The 19,594-nt window shown below is 41.8% G+C and overlaps 2 protein-coding genes across 4 annotated transcripts in view; both read right to left on the reverse strand.

Moving 5' to 3' along the window:
* Nucleotides 1–6,543, reverse strand: part of OVCH1 (ovochymase 1) — a 48,867-nt gene extending 42,324 nt beyond the window's left edge. The window contains 7 exon segments of the mRNA XM_040641903.1: nucleotides 616–767; nucleotides 1,208–1,303; nucleotides 3,870–3,916; nucleotides 3,918–4,040; nucleotides 5,027–5,124; nucleotides 5,400–5,518; nucleotides 6,365–6,543. Coding sequence (XP_040497837.1) covers nucleotides 616–767; nucleotides 1,208–1,303; nucleotides 3,870–3,916; nucleotides 3,918–4,040; nucleotides 5,027–5,124; nucleotides 5,400–5,518; nucleotides 6,365–6,428 — 699 coding nt within the window. The 5' untranslated portion in view covers nucleotides 6,429–6,543.
* Nucleotides 6,544–10,355: 3,812 nt separating this feature from the next.
* Nucleotides 10,356–19,594, reverse strand: part of TMTC1 (transmembrane O-mannosyltransferase targeting cadherins 1) — a 257,865-nt gene continuing 248,626 nt past the window's right edge. For 2 of the 3 annotated variants that reach the window (XM_040642292.1, XM_040642290.1), the window contains 2 exons: nucleotides 19,515–19,592; nucleotides 10,356–14,797 (listed from right to left, as the gene is read on the reverse strand). In XM_040642292.1, the coding sequence (XP_040498226.1) occupies nucleotides 14,657–14,797; nucleotides 19,515–19,592 (219 nt within the window). In that variant the 3' untranslated portion in view covers nucleotides 10,356–14,656. The other variant, XM_040642291.1, reaches the window with a different exon arrangement.

Here is a 19,594-nt window from a genome sequence, read left to right on the forward strand (position 1 = left end):
TTGAAAAAAAGAAATGTCTTTCCAAGTAAATTATCCTCTCTATCTAAAACTTAAAACTCCTGTCTTTCACAAATTAGTCTCCCTTTTTCCCTCTCTGTCTTGTGAAGATCAGTCTTCTTGGTAAATTGCTGGGTCAGCCTTGGGAGGTCATTCACACGTTTTATCCAACAATTACTATAGCTATGTCATCTTTGGTCAAATTCCGGGTAAGCACTACGTTCTACATTAAAGGCTTTAAAAAAAAATCACCAGGTTTAACAAAAGGTGGAATGAAACCTAATTCACCAATAGACCTAATTAGTTTGCCAAAGTGCTCTTGCTTCCTTCCATTAGGCTGGAAATGTTGAAATCACCTCCACTGCCTTCCCTCCCTCCCTCCCGCTCTCCCGCTCTCCAAAAAGAGGGGTAGTGATAAGAATGGGCATTGGACAGGAAGTAATACTCTCAGGCCAGGTCAAGTAAACTTTTTCAGTAGAAGCATGGTAGAAAGACGAACAAAAAAAGAATTTTCAAGCAGTAATCCTGCAAAAGCAGCTCCTGGGGAAAGGCGGAATAAACTATCATCTACATGATACTGAATTGATGGTTGATCAAAAGCTGTTCGATGCTTTTGACCTGGCAGGCATTCTCTTCTCCATCAGGAAAACTGGCACACATCACGGTCCTTTCCAGGAGAGGAAAGTCGATACCCTTGGGCACACTGTTACACATTCTGTTATCCACGATGGGAAGTTCTACTACTTGTAGGATGTCTGAATGTTCTGATGCTGTGGAGACAGTCTGATAAGTTAGTCAACCACTGTCCTCACTGAAGTTTCCCCAAGAGGGAAACCTTGAATCAATGAAGCAGTGTTTTGTGAAATTCTTTACTGTAAAAAATCACAACATGAAAGACAAAGAAGCTGAACGATTGTTGCTACTTCCTGATGACCCCTTTACTGTATTCTTCTTCATCTGTCATAGTTACTGCTCGTTCGCCTTTTCTGACACACCTCACCAAAATGGGCACCAGAAGTTTTACGTACAGCCTTAAGTGTAGTCATTTTTACGGGGAAGACAACCAGAAATTCTCACTGCATCATAACTCAGGGGAAAAAAGTAAAAACAAAATAGGATAAATGTATTACTTGTGGCCAATAAAATTCCTGCTTCTCATGGGCAAAGAAACCTAGAAGAACTATTATTATACCCTTTTGATGCCTCTTACTCTCTGAGATCATGCACCATCCACTGGTCATGCATAGAATCCCTGCTTCAAACTTATCATCCTTATGGGGAAGACTGATTGGCTGAACAGCAGTTCCTGGAAAAACAACAATGGAAAATTATAAGGTTTATAGATAGACAAGTCATGCTGAATATATTTGGAAAGTGACATCTAGTGATCTAATAGCTTCTACACGTCCCCCCAAATGTAATATTGACATTTATTTTAAAATACATATTTAAAACATATATATAAAAACTATTTCATATTTATAGGAATTCAGAAAATGCAGAAAAAGTAAAACAAGGAAGAACATAATCCCGTGTTCCATGCACCACCATGATCCTCCAAAACTACTAATGTTTTAGGGTAGACCCTTGTTCTTACAGGATAGTTTTCCCCAAGTGTAATTGAGTCCTACTTGTGGCAAGCCCACTTCTAGACCTCAGTGAATGAGCAGAAAGATAAATCCCTTACATACAAGAGTGTGCGTTGGGGAAGTGGGAATGCAAACAAATAAAATAACTTATTTGGTTGTTAGGTAGTATCGCGGTGGAAAAATCAGAGTAGGGTAAAGAAGATCTGAAGTCTGGGGATTAGGGAGGATGGCCTGGGAAGTGTAATTTTAAATATCACAGTTATAGCAAGTTTCACTGAGCAGTAAAGCCTTGAATTTGAGTAAAGCCTTGAAAAGCCGAGGGAAGAAACCAGGCAGTTATCTGAGCAGAAAGCATTTGAAGAAGAAAGACAATGGAAAGTCCCAGGAGTGGCATCATTTCATATATGCTTGAGGAACAGCTGGCCAGAATGGCTGGAACAGATTAAGCAAAAAAAAGCTTAGTGGAAAAACACACACACATACGTACACACAATAGATTAGATGCAGAGCTAGGAGGACAGAGATGTCAACTGGTAAGAATATTGATTCCCATCTGAGTGTAATGAAGAACCACTGAAGTGTTTTGAACAGAGTGACATAATGTGACTTATATTTCAAAAAGTATTAGTCCGGTTGTTGGGCTAATAACAAACATTCGGCATACAAAAGAGGAAGTTAAAGACAATTTTAAAGACTGTTAAAATTAACCCAGGCAAGAAAGGATGGTAGTCTGGAGTAGGGTGCTAAGATATATAGAGTGTGTCAATGTGAGAGAAAGAGGAATCAAGATGCAGTGCGAAGTGTTTAGCTTAAACAACAGGAAAGGTAGAATTGTCAGTAATCGAAATGGAAGGCTATGGGTAAAGCAGATTTAGGATCTAGGGGATAATCAAGATTGTGATTTAAACATATTAAGTTTGAGATAGATGCCTATTAGCCATCTGGGTGGTTGACCAGTAGGCAGTTAGCTATACAACTCCTAGTAGTCCCAGCAGCATATGTAATATAAAGATAGACATTATTTGGGATAGTCGTCACGCAGATGGTGTTTAAAACCTTGATCCTGGATGAGGACACTAAAGAAGTGAGGACAGATAGAGAACAAGCACGCCAACAGTAAGAGTTCACGAAGAAGAGGAGGTTATCATCGTGGAAGACTAGGAAAGGGTGAAAAAGGAGGTAGAAGGAAAACCAAGGGACTCCTGGAACTCAAGTGAAGAAAATGTTTGTAGGACAGTATAAGCAACTCTGTCAAAACTCCTTCAAGTAAGCTGAGGATTGAGAATTTACCTTTGAATTTAGCAACATGGAGATCAGTGGCTGCAACAAGAGCAAATGTGGGGGAGTGATGAAGGGGAGAGTCTGACTGATTTGGATGTCTAGCAGATAGCTCAAACCTAATACACGCAATTACGAGAACCGAGGAGAGGAAGTGAACCTCCCTACCATAAATGGAGTTTCATAGCTTTTCTATAAAGGGGAACAGAAACATGGGGCAATAGTTCCTTTGGTCACCGGGAATGGAAATTCCAGCGTTAAACTTGAATGAAGGCTTGCTCGTGGTTACGGAGCCAGTAATCAAACAGGTGAGTTTCCTTATTCCCTCACTTTATGTGGCATATTTCCCCTTCTTTTTCACCCCTACCTTTCAAAGCGTCACCTGTCACCTGTCGGGGAAGTCAGGGGTTAAGCAGGTGGCTCCAGCCAGACTCTCCCATCCCCCCTCCCCCCTCCCATGCAGCTCCTTGCTTGACCAATTAAAGCTCTAGGCTCCTAAAGATCGATTCGATGCCTCAAAGGCAATGGCTCATTTCGTTACCTGGCCAACTCCTCTAGATATGTGCTCTTTCATTGTTTGAGGCCACTGAACACTTTCCTCTTGTGCATTTTGAGAAAACAGATTTTTAATATTCTTATCCAAATGTTTAGATTACCTGTGCTGAGAGAGTGTCAGATATCTAGTTCACAAAAATGACAGAAAGAAGTCCCTGGGAGCATTTTCAAATGCCCCAAATTCCCTGGCTAGAGCTGAGTGTGAGTCTGGAATGTAACCCAGCTAAGACAAAGGAGTACTTACAATGAAGACTGAGTACACATAATTTGTGTCTGGGACTGATAGCCTGTATAGTGCTTCTTACAGGTTATAAACAAAATTTTAAAAAGGAACAAAACTTAGCTATTCGAATATTACTAGATATATACACAGAAATTAAAGCTAATTGGTACAGAATCAATACAACAGTTTTCGCCTACGTTTTTTCATATGCTAACTCCCCTACTTACCAAACTCAATTTTGTGTTTTAGATAGAGCAGTGCAATATCAGAACTCATATCCAAGTCTATTGTACTCAGGATGGTTAATAATTTTTGAGACAGGACTCTTCTGTTCGTGCTCACCCTTCTGAGAGAGGCTGTCATGCCCAGCAATCACAGTCAGACTCTTAATTTGCTTCCTAAAACCGAAGAAAAATGTCTCAATAAGTATAGCTGTTTCTGCCAGAAAAGACTGTCTTGGTTTCACATAATTAAATGAAAAGTGATTAGTGTAACTTTAAGTATTTCTAAAGTCTTAAAAGGAGACGCACCTTTATTAATGACTACTATTATAATTGCCTATAAATTATAGGGATCTGTAAAAAGTCATGGTTTTCCATCAGAGTGTTTACATTCAGTGAACCCTTTCCCCTACCACCAATTGTCTTTCTGCATAAAATATTTAAGTGTGGCCTCTTTATTCCTTTTGTACCAGTCTATATATGCTTTATTATTTTTTTAAAAAGATTTTATTTATTTGTCAGATTGAGAGAGAGAGACAGAGAGATAGAGAGAACACAAGCAGGGAGAGTGGCAGGCAGAGGGAGGAGAAGCAGACTCCCTGCTGAGCAAGGAGCCTGATGTGGACCCAATCCCAGGACCCTGAGATCATGACCTGGGCGGAAGGCAGAAGCTTAACCAACTGAGCCACCCAGGTGTCCCTGCTCCATCATTTTTAATAAGATATAAAAGTCGTTCCTAGAACTCTCCTACTTATTATTAGTACTCTCAATCTAGCTAAGTATCTGTTATTTCTACAGTAATTTCCCCTCCTAATGACTGAAACTCAGATTATTAAAACTTTGGAACACCCATTTAACATTTGACGTCAATACTTTATTAGAACAAGTAACCGTTACCTCTACCTCACCACTAACTCCACGAATTATCAAGGATAGCTGGGATCTTTTGGGTCTCTGATTAGTAGAGTAGGAAGTACACGAAATCTTCAAGATAACCTTGATACAAGTTTCTGGGAATCAGGAAGGTTTGTGAGTGGGTGGACCAGGTGGAAAAATTCAGAAAGGGATGGAGACTGAATCTGTCATGGTATCTAGATCTTCAAATCTCCCAGTCCTATTGCTACGAATTGAGGTTTGGTAAGTCATGGAAATCCCCAACTTACTCACTGAGGCCAGCCAGGCAGTGCGCTGCGGTAACAACCAGATCCTCTTGGATCAAGCTTCCTCCACAGAAGTGGTGATCACCTCATTTTAGGGAGACCTGCCCGAGAAGAAAAGCACAAACATAATATACGTCTCCCCATAGATGTCATGACCCTTAGAAACATTTGAAATCAACTCTCCTTACATAACATTGTTAAGTTACCACCAATACAATTGGTTAGGAAGATAATGTCCTATGAAGTAAACTTTCTGAAAAGAGAGGCTGAGTGGGGTCAAGAGAAAAATTACATGTTGACCTGGAGTTGTGGTATCTGAAACAAGAGAAAACGTCACCATTTCTCATGAAGAAATCAATGCTTTTGTTATACTGACCTGCCACGGATGTCCACCGACTGGTGAATTTCTCCAACCAGAAATTCTAGGGAAGAACCCAGTTTCCAGGACAGTTTCTGTACTTTTCACATCATCGGCACGGCTCCCACACTTCAGTCCTGTGTGGCAGAGAGCACAGGTGTGTGTGCACACGCACCCTGAGCACCTCGTGTAAGGATTCACTTTGTCAAGATTCCAGCTCAGATTTTCCTGGCCTGGCACGGACGTTCTGACATCACTCAGCAGCAGGCTCTCCCCCTTCTTTTCTCAAGATATTCTTGAGACTATCCCACAATTACCCCATGTTGACTGGAACTTGCTTCAGGGCGCCCCGCTCCTTTACCGCCTGAGCTGCCTTACTAAGACCCCGGGGTGGGAGGAGACCCCCCACCCCCGCCCCCGGATCCATTCCGGGCTTACTTCGGCAGGAAGCATGATACAATTTAGGGTGTATTGGGGCGCCTAGGTGGCGCAATCATTAAGCGTCTGCCTTCGGCTCAGGGCGGCTCAGGGCATGATCCCAGCGTTCTGGGATCGAGCCCCACATCAGGCTCCTCCGCTAGGAGCCTGCTTCTTCCTCTCCCACTCCCCCTGCCTGTGTTCCTTCTCTCGCTGGCTGTCTCGCTGGCAAATAAACAAATAAAAATAAAATCTTAAAAAAAAAGAATTTAGGGTGTATTGAAGATACTGGAGAGCAACCTATGCTACTCCAGAAAAGTGATATTTGGCTTTAAATTACTTGCACTTGGCTGTTTTTCCGTGGAGAAAGCTCCTTAGAACAAATGCCTAAAACCTTAAACTCCAGAACCCAAACGATTTCCAAAAGAAAACCTGACGCAGGCCCTTCTTTGGGAACTTCTGGGCCTGCACAGCCCCTCACCCTTCCTTCTCCGTGGCGGAGGGAGCAAAGCAGTGTCCCTCGCCAGCCCGCAGCCCTGGCCCGCAGCCCCGACGCCCGGGCTCACCCAGGCTTTGCGGGAGGCCCACGGCGAGCCAGAGCGGCAGACCCGGCCCGAGCGGCGCCCGCATGGCCCCGGTGCGCCGGAACCCTGCCCCGCTTCCTGCGCCGGAACCCTGCCCCGCTTCCTCCGCCGGAACCCTGCCCCGCTTCCTCCGCCGCAACCCTGCCCCGCTTCCTCCGCCGCAGCTGCGGAAACCGAGCGAGGCCCGCGCGCCCCGCGGCGCAGACCGGCCGGCTCCCGGAAGCGCCCGCCGCGCTCTTCACGCCTGCGCGGGCGCACAGCTGCCGCTGCCCTCCATCCTCCTCCTCCTCCCCCCGATCAGCCGCATCATCCCAATCGTCCCCGGGCCGCAGCCGCCCCACGTGCCCCGACTTCGGCCGCGAGGTGAGAGCCGCTCACAGGTGTGCAGGGGGCTTCGCCGGCGGATCCCGGGAGCAAGGCGATCAACGGCCTGGGATGCTCAGCACGGGGAATTCTGTCCCAGCCCAGGGAGGGTGGCCCAAGCCAGGGTCGAGGAAGCTGGTCACCCATACAAGACCCAGGCAGGCCGACTTCTGAAAGCAGGAAGACTCATGGAAGCTTATTGAGGAATTAATAGGACTGCCCCTCCTTCTAAGAAACTTCGAAGCCCTCGACATTCAGGAATTTTCAGAGTGGTATGAAAAATCGGGTTGACAGCTGCCATCCCTTTCCCGGGAGGCTGTTATTAGCTTCAGTGGAATGGGCCAAAGCGGTAGGACCCATCGTATAAGATGGTTAAAATGAATTCATTGGTACGATTTTCATGTGAGCATACCATAAGCATTATTTTGTTCTAAAATAGCTTGAGATTGGGACAGGAATAAAGCCAGAACTTATAATGGATTTATATTTTATCAAAAAATTAGGGCAAAGCTCTTCTATATATAACTAAGGTAGACACCAGTCTGCCAGGCCCAGCTGTCTTACTTCTGTGTAAAATAGAAATACAAGCTCCTGAAGATGGGAGGTATACAAATTAGGGAGACAGGCCGGCGGTAGACAGATGGGCTGGAAAGCAGAAGACAGCCAAGGTGGAGGGAGTGCAAGCACAGGTGAGAATCAGCTGGGGGCAATGACCCTGAAACTGCAGAAGGGAACAGGAGAGAAAGGGGCCCCTTTCGGTGAAGAGCTTGAAGAATGCGATTGGCACTGAGACCGGACACGGTCTTATCTCATGAATGTAGAAGGTGTTTCTCTGATTTTTAGGTCCCATCTTACAACATTCAGAAGTTCTAGAGCTGCACTGTCCAATTATGGTGGACACTAGCCATACGCAGTTATTTAAATTAGCATTAACGACAGTAAAAACGTTAGTTCCTCAGTCACACCAGCTTCATTTCCAGGGCTCAGCAGCCATCTGTGGCTGGTGGAGAGCATACAGAGGTTACTGCCATCATCACAAATAGTTCTCTTGGACTGTACTGTTCTTGAGAATAGCAAGCACCATCTTATTTATTTTAAATAAAGACCCCTTGCATAACAGTTTGAGTAGAGGACTCCTGGGTTTCAAGCTGGGATGTCTAGGGGACACTGCGAGGGGGCTTGGTAGGGTAAGCAGGCTTTCTTCATTAGGGCAGGATAATGATGTGCTTCTGGAGACCCTGAAGACTCTTAATGGAAGGCCCAACTCTAAGGAGAGTTGGAAAATGAGAAGTGTGAGTGACTAACCTATGAGCAACAAGCAAATCATGGGTAAATGTTTTGTTTGAACAATTTTTTCCATCCCTGCTAAACTACTAGTCTAAACTCTAGAACCCTCTCTGAAGTCCTGCAAGGCTGAAGGGTCTGCACTAAGGGAATTCTTAGTGACCTTAGAAACAGAAGTTTCATTTGCTTATATGTTGCAGGGACAGATCACTATGAAGCCGAGGGAATGTGAAGGGTGGAGGTAGAAACAATGGGTGAAGACACTTCACTCAATTAGCTCGGCTGAGGAGGAAGAAAGAGATGTGGTAGCAGCTAGAGATGAAAGAAATAGAGGAAGGACTTACATTTCTTTTTCCAAATGATTTTGATGGTGGTTACCTGTATATGTGTTTTAAAATAGAAGGAAATTCACAAGAGCCAGTAGAAGGAAGAAGTTGGAAATGAAAAAGAGAGGTGAAGGGATGAAATGAAGCTTCACAAGAGGCAAAATCCAGAGCCTAGGGCCCTCTTCCGCTGGAGTAATAGGAGACCAAAGAATTGGGTACAGGGAAGTTTGTAGATGGAGTGCAGGATATTGAGAGAATATCTGTTTTCTACCTTTTACTTACGCTCTGGGGAAAGAGGTGAAGGCATCTACTCAGCAAGATGAGAGGAAGAGCTCAGGAGCACGTAAGGACGGAAACAGTCACTGCGAGGTACGGGAAAGAGAGCAGACGTGAAACACACAGAACAATGCAATGCAATGAATGAATGAGAAGGAAGACATTTTCTTTCTTTTAAAGCGGACACCAGCTAGTGACATGGATTTCAATGGGTACTAATCACGGAGCACTTGAGAGATTGAAACAGACATAATTATTTTCATTATATTTTATATAAAATAAACATTTACATAAATTTTATTTTGGAAAGACCTAGGCAAAGCGTACATAATCAGACTTAAATGGGAGAAGTACTTTAGGGGAAATATATTTCCAACTGGCACAGCAAAAGTAACAAAAATGAGCATTTATATACAACTGATCAAAGGAGAAAATAAACACATGAACAAAGAACACAATGCAAGTCATTTTCTCCCTGATAAAAGGAGGGATCCGTGGGAGTCGCAGCCAGTCACATGGTTTCCACATTATAAAAGCAAGCCATAGCTTCTACAGATATTTTCACTCCTTCGGAGGAAATTTTAAAAAATATTTTCCCCCACATAACAAAATGACTAATTTTTATGTGTATAGACTGCAAAATAAGAATAATTACCTCTGTCATATTAAAGCACTTGGACAGTGCAGTCACTTCTATGGTGTGTGTGTATGTGTTTTGTGGCGGTGATTACCTTAATTTCTAAAACGAAGGGCAACACTAATCAGTCATCTCTTCAGAGGTAGAGGGCTTTCAATCTGGTTTCAGGAGACACACAGAGCTTGATAGTTGCAGGGAACTAACCAGTCCCTCCCTGGGTGACAGACGAGCTGAGACACTTGGTAACCTGCCTAGGGTGAGGCAGCTCCTCCGTGGCCAAACAGGACTACCACCCAGATTTTCTGATGCTTGGACTGGCGTACCCCTCCTCTGGGCCAGCAAGGCAACCCCCAAAGCGTGTTATGCACATTGGAAACTTCCACATGTGATATAAATACACACCATTTGCACCGCTGAGAATGTGAAGAAACTCCCATTCTTGATGGGATTTCTGGACACAGACATATCTTTTCCCATTTTGGGGTAAATGGTGATCTAAACTTACGAACTTAAAATGACCATTATCGTGATGGATGCTGATTTTATAAGCTACATGCCCTAAAAGGTTTTAACTGAAAGATCTTTGGTGATAAACACGGCACATTTTTGTATGAGCCATTTGATAGACAGGAAAATCATCAATTCTGTTGTCCCTCTGTTTTGCTGATATTAAAGCACTCCCTTGGTTGTAGTTATCCTACTTCTCTTTAAATTAATGGCTACTAAAAACAAAAATAATGAAGGAAGCGCTATTGTATGAAGAACTGCTCAATGTGTTTGTCTTTTACATCAAAGCTTCAAGAATAATCATAAAAAGTTATAATTCGGCATTGTACGCTTTTATCTTACTCAGTTGCAGCCTAAATGCAAGATTTGACAGGTATTTCTTCTTTTAAAATGCCAAAAGATGTCGGATATGTTTTGCGATTATTGGGAGATAGCAACATGCAATTTAATCAAAGTAAATGTGATTTGGAAACTAGGTGAAAAATTAAAAACCAACCAACCACCCATAACTACATTTGCTTTGCTTATTGTTACTAATGCCCTATAGATTCATAAATCTAAGATGCAAATCCTTCACACATCAGGTCAGAAGTTTTATTTTTCCCTCAAAAACGGCTTCTAATGAGTACAAGAAGAAATCATTAACAAAAGTTGACATGTGTGTAATCAAAACAGAGACCTAAGTCTAGGCACACACTCTATTGCCATGAACACCTTCCGTGAGCTTTACGTACTGGTGCCTTGTCTGGTGTATACAAATGGTAATTCCTCTCCACCTGAGAACCAAAAATTCTGAAAACGTAAGGTCAAATTATAGTCCGATTGCCACAAGTGCAAACCATTCCACCCAACCCACCTGTCAATCTTGAAACAACAGTCTCAACCAATCCACTGTGCCAGAAATTATTTTTTAGAATTCTTTGGCTCGTTTTCGTCCAGATTTAAAAGTAAAAATCAAGAAAGATTATAAAAGTCATAAAAGTCCTATTAAAGTCGTTATCCTGTTGCTGTTCTCCAGCCTCGCTGCATATCAGCATCTGAACCCGGGCACCCAGCATCTCAGAGATGGCCAAGGGGCCCCAGGTGATCCCGCAGTCTGACCAGGCTTGAGAGCCCGTGTGTGTGTGTGTGTGTGTGTGTGTGTGTGTGTGTGTGTGTGTGTGTGTGAAGGAACAGTCCTAGACTATCAGCTGAATCTGGCTCTTCGATCTGAGGCGCCTGAAGTGTTTAGTAGAGACAATAAGAAATCACACATGTATTTTTATTCCCCCTCAAATTACAGTTTCTGTGGGTCGGTTTGTATGGAACGGTTTGGATTTTCTCATTTAGTCTTGTTGAAAAGCACGGCGTAACCGCTACAAACCCCTGCATTGAGTGAGGTATGACCTGTGACGAATGTCGCAGTCTCATGCTAGGGGCTGTGTCGTACCGCCGGAAGCCGTAATACGAGTGCTGGTGATCCTGTTTTGTGATGAACTTCAAAACAAACAGACCCGAAAGAATATATCTCAGGATTCCCTACAATAAAATTTCTTCTCCTCCTAGGTATTTGAATCTTTGGTTTAGTTTACCTACATTACATGGCTGAACCGTGTTTTATGAATACCGTTAACAGACTGAAAACATCTGGATCACTTAAAAAACCCTGAAGGATTCTTAAGGTTGAAATAAACTTGTAAAGCCATTCTCATGGCTCTGATGTCAAAGGACCGCCACTTACTGGGAATTGTAAAGGCAAGGAGAACGGGTTCTAGGTAGGACAGAAGGACAGGTTAGATAGGCTGGCACTAAGTCAGGGACATGTGTCCACAAGGAACTCTGAACATAGCTGAGAAAATGAAGCAAGTGCTGCTGAGAGGGACACAGTCACAACTGAAACTCTGATCACTGGATCCAATGTTCAGCCAGACTACAGCCACTCCTGGCTTGTCCTTGGCCAACTTCCCTCCTACTGATGACACCCTACGTATTTAAGGATCCAGTGCAAAATGGAATTGCGGGACCGCTCGTTCAAAAATGATTAAGAATTTCAAGCACTTAGCCTTCAACCAAGCACAGGGGGCTTCTGAGTGCAGGACGCCTGAGGGCCCACGGGAACTGCCTAAGCCCATGAAGTGGGCTCTGCGAGTCCATCTCAGAAAGGGGCCATCAACTGTCCTGCCACGCACGCTTTTATTAGGGGAATCTGGATAGATCTCCATGACTGTTTTTATTGATAAGAATGAATTCCACCTATTATTTCATGTTACAAGAACCAAATAAAAATAGTTATAAAATACACTTAATATCTTTGAAAAATAACATGTGATTTATTTTCTTACAGGCACCATTTAACTATGAAAACTATTTCATTGGCTACATCTCAGTGACATTATTAAATCAGGATAAAAATATCTGACCCAATGAACAGTGCTTACTTTTCATGTTCAAAGAGATGCCAGTGTCTGCACACAGAATGAGCCAGAGAGACAGTGAGAAAGTGGGGGGAGGCAGAATGAAGGGAGATTGAGAGGCGTGGGGAGAAGAAGGGAGGGAGGGAGAGAGAGACAGAGAGACAGAAAGACATGAGGAGAGAGAAAAGCACCCAAAAGAAGGTAGAACAAGTCTCCTGAAGGCCATGTGACCCCTTCCTTCAGAAACTTTTAGGCTGTAACCCCCATTTCAGCCATTCCCACTAATATACCCTCATACCTTTAGCAGCACTTCAAGTAAGGCATAATTGCTTTTCAAAATTTGGGGCTTAGTCTTTTCCATTAACTTCCTAAGTCTGAGTTTTGGTTACGGATTATTCTAAAAAGTTGTGACTCAAGTCTCAGATACTGTTTTTAGCTACGGCTTCATGTGTTTTTCAACTTGGGGGTGGACTGATCATTTAAAACGAACGCTGTAGTACCTTTCTTGGCCTTAGGACTATAAAAGTATAATTTTGAGGAGAATGAAAATATTTTAAATGAAATTTTAGGTAAATTTATGATACACAAGGTTAAGAGACTATTAGAAACAGAAAATCATAGTGGCAATGTATCCTGTTAGATTACTGGCGCACACACACACGTATGCTAATTCAAAATCCGGAATCCTTTGCATTTAAAATAGTCCTTGCATCATCCCTCTCCAAAGAAGTTCTTCTAACTAGACTTACCTTGTCAAAAAAATAACACAGAGGGGCAGTGTTGAAAAGAAGTAGGCTTTTTACCCTGCCCTGGCCTGAGCAGTGAAATCCACACGCCTTCAGGCTACTACATCTGCAGGCCCCCTGGCTTAGCCTGCAAACAGCACTCTCCAGAGGGGTTCCTCCTCCTCTTCTTCTTTTTTTAAAAATTTATGATGATGACCAAATTAGAATCAGGTGTCCCGACCTCTTCACTTTCAAAATACATTACCACCCAAACACTGAAGTCCGCTTCCTAATTTCTTCATCTTTAGCAAGTGAATGACCAATACAAAATTTCTTAGGGGCTGTTAAAACTTTACTTTGTAATTCCGATGGGTAAATTTTGTATGATCAGTTTTGAACGCTGCTATTAAAACCACTGTGTACAGAGAAAAAAATGTGCGTGTATATATATATTAAATATTTTATAAGTTATGAAATAAATAACACTAAAAAACAAATGTCAAATTGTAAGTTCAACTCTGCTGGCCTCTGTCTTTTAAATATAAATATATATTTTTAAAATTATGAATTTAGACTTTTTCCCCCCTAGATTTTTTGAGCATTCTCCATGAAATCTCTAAAATTATAAATACAGAACCAAGAACTCCGGATTTCCATCATTCATGTTCTAAAGCATAGAATTCTCATTAAGCCTCGGTAGACAAATCAATAGAGCTCCTCTTCCGTCTCTTTATAGTCTACGAAGATTTTTGTGATATATTATACAGAGTTTTCAATGGTTAAATATAGTTTTCAAAAAAATAATAAATCTCTGAATGACTGAATGTTAAGATAACAAAGTAGAACATTTCTCTTAGTTAATATCTTTAATATTTCTCATGTAGAATATACTATTTTTTTCTCCACCAAAATAACAATATATGTGGAGTCAGAAACATTTATGATTCTAAAAGCACTTTTGAAATCTTAGAGCAGAACCACTACTCTAGTAATACTTGTAATAAAGTTAAAATAATCTTAAACATTTCCATAAAGATTTAGGGGTACCAAGATCCTTGATTTCCCCCCAGGGATAAGAATACCCATACACAGTTCCAGAAGCTTCCTTTTTGTTATATCAGGCAATGGGAAAAGCTTGCATCAGAGTGGAATTTAATTCACTCTTCAGTTGGGCTCTAGCAATATCCTCGGGGGGATATTAGACAAAGCTCACGTAACAATAGCCCTTTCCCCCATATATTCCAGAAGATTCTACAAAAACTATTAGATACTCATCACTAGCTCTGGAGAACTAAATGAGCTACCTCTTGGTGGAATTACCCAAATGGTTTATCCCAGAGATTTTTGTCCTCTTTGACCTATCTTATCTCATGAAGAGGAGCTGCTCTGCCTTCGTAGCATTTCAAGCCTCTGTATTTCTGGGACATAAAAGTCTACACTAAGAGATGGAATTAGATTCTTAGGTTGGAAAAGAGGAGAAACAGACGAAGGGAAATCTGGAATTAAAGCCAATAAAAATCTGCAAGATGTGCAGTAGTTGTTTTACTTCCTCTCAGACCTAGCCCTTGCTTGCTCTTTCTGTCTTCTTCCGTGGAAATGCAAGTCACTCAGCACAGGGTTACCAGCGGGCGTCCCAAAATGTGCCTCCCTGAACTCAGAGCGAGCGGAAAGCTTCGATGCTGTGCCCCTGCTGATGTGAAGGCATCCATCACTTCTTCCTCTTCCAAAGGCACCAGCACTCTCCCTCAAGACTGGGTCAAATGCTATGTTTGATCCTTTTCTCGAACTTCTTGTAATCGTTTCTCTAGGCGATCCAACTTGGCGAGATTTTCCTGCAGCAGTTTGCTGTCTGGAACCAGCTGTAAGGCTCTCTCATAATAAGCTCTTGCGGATACATAGTTTCCCTGGGGGGAAAAAGAGAGGCAACAATGTCTGACCCATCAGAATGCTCTTGGAGAATGGGGAGACTAAGACAAAACTTCTGGCCCAGTTTAATGTCTATGTCCTCAGAAGGAAACCTTGTCTGCACAGGCAATTTTATCCTTATCTGTTGGTGCTTTTGGAGAATCCATTTGTTTTAAGTACCCGACCAGCTGGAGAATGAAGGAGAAGAGTTATACCGTAAGGTGAAATGGCAGAAAAACAGATTGTCAATTCTACTAATGTAGGGTATGAGGCTATCATTTCATAGTGCTCTCGCGGGGCTGGCACTATTCCTTAGTAATCAAATGGAGCCATGGCTAGACATACAGAGAGAGAGAGAGGGAGAGAGAGAGAGAGGGAGGGAGGGAAGGAAGGGAGGGATGTATGTGGGAGAATGCAAAAGTCGTGATGATTAAATAGTTTGGAATCCACTAGACCTATTTAGTAGTGGAAGTTATTTTAATATCCAACTAACACAAAAGCAACTTTTGCCTAATACGGGCTTTAATGTAAATGTAAGTTTTTATATAGTGTAAAGAACTGATAAGAATATGGCGTCAAATTTACCCAAGGTGCGTGACAATATGAACCTGCTGGATCCTCTTAAAGCAGGAAAGAAGGCATGTCGTCCCTGACCTGCTAAAGACACCTGTCACCACCCTCTACTGGCCCCCATCTGCTTTGTTCAATGGCTTTCTAACTGGAAACCATGTGTGCCTGTTCCAGTTGGTTCCAGGCAAATTAGTCACAATTATTGTTTTCCAGCCCCTTTTCTGCTACTAAATTTTACCTTCCATATTCGGTCCATCCTCTTTCAGATCTGTGTCCTGCCATGTCTCAGAACTCTGAGTGTTACAGTTCTCGCCAGTCCCCCAAATTTCAATTTGCTTTTATTTTATTCTCAATTACAGCTCCAAGTGGACAAAAACCAGTTACTCTCTGAATTCCCATCACAATTTAAAATAGCATCTCTTGGGCGCCTGGGTGGCTCACATGGCTAAGCGTCTACCTTTGGCTCAGGTCATGATCCCACGGTCCTGGGACGGGGCCCCAAGTCGGGTTCCCTGCTCAGCGGGGAGCATGCTTCTCCCTCTCCCTCTACTGTTCCCCCTGCTTGTGCTCTCTCACTCTCTCTGTCAAATAAATAAATAAAATCTTTAAAAAAATAAATAAAATAAAAATAGCATCTCTGAGAGTTCTATGTAACATCTAGCAAGGACTATTCACTGAATGCTTAACTACCCTCCAAATGAGTTAAGAGCTCAGACACGCCTGATGCATAGTGAGTCCTCAATCCGATGCCGCCACTGTTGTCATTATGAAACGACCATCCAGGCCTGAGTAAACACTGCCCATTTATTACAGTACTCACTCGTCTTATTGGTAAAAAGGAGAGTGGAAATGACAGAAAAGGAAATTGTACACTGGGAATCCAGGCTCTGGCACATGCAAAAATGAAAACATCTCTGATTATTAACCCTGATTCTCATCAGAGGCTAAACAGAATTCTGAACAAATGAGAACCTGGATTTGCTTCATTCAACTGTTATTATTTTTCTTCAATGCCAGCGTTTATCTTCCAAGTGTCCTGTGATGTTTATTCGGCTCAGCACACATGTGAGGACAACTGAACATTTGTGACTCTTAGAATGCTCTCAAAATATGTTTGTATCACAGCCGACTTTGAAACTGTTCTGCTAAGAGTTTTCTATGAATTTAAGCCTCAGCCCAGTGCCTTGGCATTTCCTTCTTTGATCACCAGTTTTGTCCTTTCACATAAAATCCACTGCTAGAGTTAATCTTCTCTCCCTCAAATTTTCTTCACTTGATTAAACTGGAAGCCTTACTTATTTTTTTAAAAGTTATATCCCTTGAGTCAATGTCTCCAGTTCTGAGATGCTAAGATAGGGCATCTGAATTATTTAATTTCTAGAAATGTGCTATCTACTACGATAGCTACTAATTCCACATGGCTATTTAAATTGAAATCAATTATGATAAATTACGAATTCAGTTGGTCAGTTGTACCAACCACATTTCAAGGGCTTAACAGCCACATGGGCTAGTTAGTGCCACTGCCTGAACAGTGGAGACATGGAATATTTCTGGCATCATAGAGAGTTCTACTGTACGAACATGCACATAGGGCAGCACTGAAAATAGTACTTTGTGGTGTGGCCCAGGGGATACAGCTTTTTGATTATAAAGAATGTATTTTTGGTCCAACCATTTCATCCTTTATGAAGCTTCCTAATAATTAACTTTTATTACCAAGCAGTATAAGCAAGAGACAACTCCCTTTTCATCTCTTCATGCCATGTCCTTGCAAAACCTTATTCCAACTTGCAACCTTACCACAGCCCTCAGTCTTCTAAGCTCGCCCAGGCTCGGGGAAAGAGTGAAGCCTGGAATGGGCTAATACTGCCTGACGCACACGCTATCTGGCAACGCAAAAGACAGAAAGTTAATGATTGCACTTTAGGACCTCATAATAATAATCTTGCATCCTAATGGTGCCAACTAAATGACCATATCCAAGCCATGTGCCTGGTCTATATATTTATCTCAGATTGTATCATATGAATTCACTAGACGATTTTCCAACTACGAACGTGGCAATTTCACTGTTCAATTGTTCGGCCTAATACATGATGTTTGCAAAGATGAGAAACTGCATAAACTAATTTTTAATCAGTGTGTTCATTACATTTGAAAAGAATACACTCAGTAGATCCTTCTTCACTCCCCAGACACCTTTTCAGGGGAAGTACCTCTAAATTTAAAGCAATGGATTCGCTTGTTAATCTGAGAGTTCAAATGAACGTACTCTTTTCCTTGTATTTCCACACTTTTTGGAGAAGTCTTGAGTGTACTTATTGTACTTTTTTTTTTTTTTAAGATTTATTTATTTATTTATTTGAGAGAGAGAGCACATGAGGGGGAGGGGCAGAGGGAGGAGGAGAGAGAATCCCAAGCAGACTCTGCGCTGAGTGCGGAGCCCAACACGGGCCTCAATCTCACAACCCTGAGATCACAACCTGAGATGAAACCAAGAGTCAGCCATGTAACCAACTTCACCACCCAGGTACCCCTACTTATGGTACTTTTTAAATTAACAATTGCTTTAAATGGCAGGCACATGTCATCTAAAAACATACTGAGCATATTATTTTAAAATATAACTATTTAACATACTATTTAAATATTTAAGATTATGTTACTATTTTAAAAGTAAGTTCATATTGGTGGACATCCTAGAAGATCACTAAGATCAGAGCTCAGGTTATTCTGCTCTGATAAATGTCATATTTGTTCCTCTATTAGAGCAAGGCTGTCAGTCACATAATAATTCTCCCATTATCCCCTTCTGGCTATATAATCACGGGTCACCTTTTTGTTTTGTTGTGTTTCTGAGAGTGACCAGTTTCCTCTTAATAGTAAACCCAGTTAGGCTTTTGTTTAAATGCTAATCACTATATTACTGTTTTATCAATATAAAGACTGATAGAAACCTAGAAACAGGTTAGCTAAACAAGAGTGATCCTTTAAAAACATGTCAGACCATGGCATCTCTCTGCTCAAAGTCCTTCAAGGACCCCAACTCATTTGGCATGGCATAAAAGCCAAAGACCCTACATTCCCCTGCAAGGCTCTACATGATCTGGCCCTGTGACTTCTTTGACCCCAACTTTCATCTCACTTGCTTCCTCCCTGTTCTTCAAACACGGCAGGTATTCTCATACCTCAGGATCTTTGCACATGCTCTTTCCCTATTTTGCCATATGGCTTGTTCCCTTCAGGTCTCTACTCAAAATTACTTTTTAAAGTGAGGCCTTCCCTAACCACCTTAATTTTAAATTTCAGCCCTTACCCCATGGCACTTTCTATCTTCTTTCTCTCTCTTTTTTCTCCATAGTACCATGATATATTTTACCTATATATGTACCTGTATGTGTTTATTTATTTATTACCTGTCTCCCTTACTAAATGTTAGCTCCATGAACACAGGAAGTTCTGTCTTACTTGCTTAGTGTTCTATTCCCAGTGCCTGAAGAGAGAGTACCTGGCACATCACATGCTCTGTATGAATGTTTGTCAAATGAATGGATGAATGAATGAATGATAGTGAGTCTTTGAGTTCATTACATATACATAGCACCTTCCCAAGGGTTATTTTTAATGATTCCCTCAAAGGTAGCTTTTTCTTTTGGAAAAACAAAACACAAACCCACAAATAAACAACCTTGTGTTTCAGTAAATGGTTAGGGAGTAAAAGATACATTAGATACAAGAAATAATAAAGTAATATTTAAAGTAACACTATGTAGTCTTGACCAGGAATTAAGCTGTAGGACAATGAGATACAGAGAGCTCCAGCAAGGCTTAGTTCACATAAGCAGGTTTTATTTGCTGTATGATGATACTTCTCTTAAGTACATATGATTTTCTTTATGTTCAATAAAATCATGGAATTTAATTTGTACAGATTTAGTTTTCAAATGACTTCATGATATTCAATATCTAGACAATACAAAGAGAATGTAAACTGTGCTGATTTCACTTTTATACACCTAAGGTTTTTGGTATTTACATAATTCAAAGAGGGAATTAACAATATGTTCTCAATCTCTCGAGAGAAGACAGAAAGAGAAAGCGCAAAGAAAACCCAGTCCACACGGAAGTGAACTGCTCTCGTACCTTGATGTGCTGGATTCCACCCATGTTCATCCAGGCCTGGGCTTGAGCTGGATTTAGCTCCACGGCAGCTTTATAGCTCT

The sequence above is a fragment of the Ursus maritimus genome, unplaced genomic scaffold (assembly GCF_017311325.1).
Source record: "Ursus maritimus isolate PB19 unplaced genomic scaffold, ASM1731132v1 scaffold_26, whole genome shotgun sequence".
Classification (NCBI taxonomy): domain Eukaryota; kingdom Metazoa; phylum Chordata; class Mammalia; order Carnivora; family Ursidae; genus Ursus; species Ursus maritimus.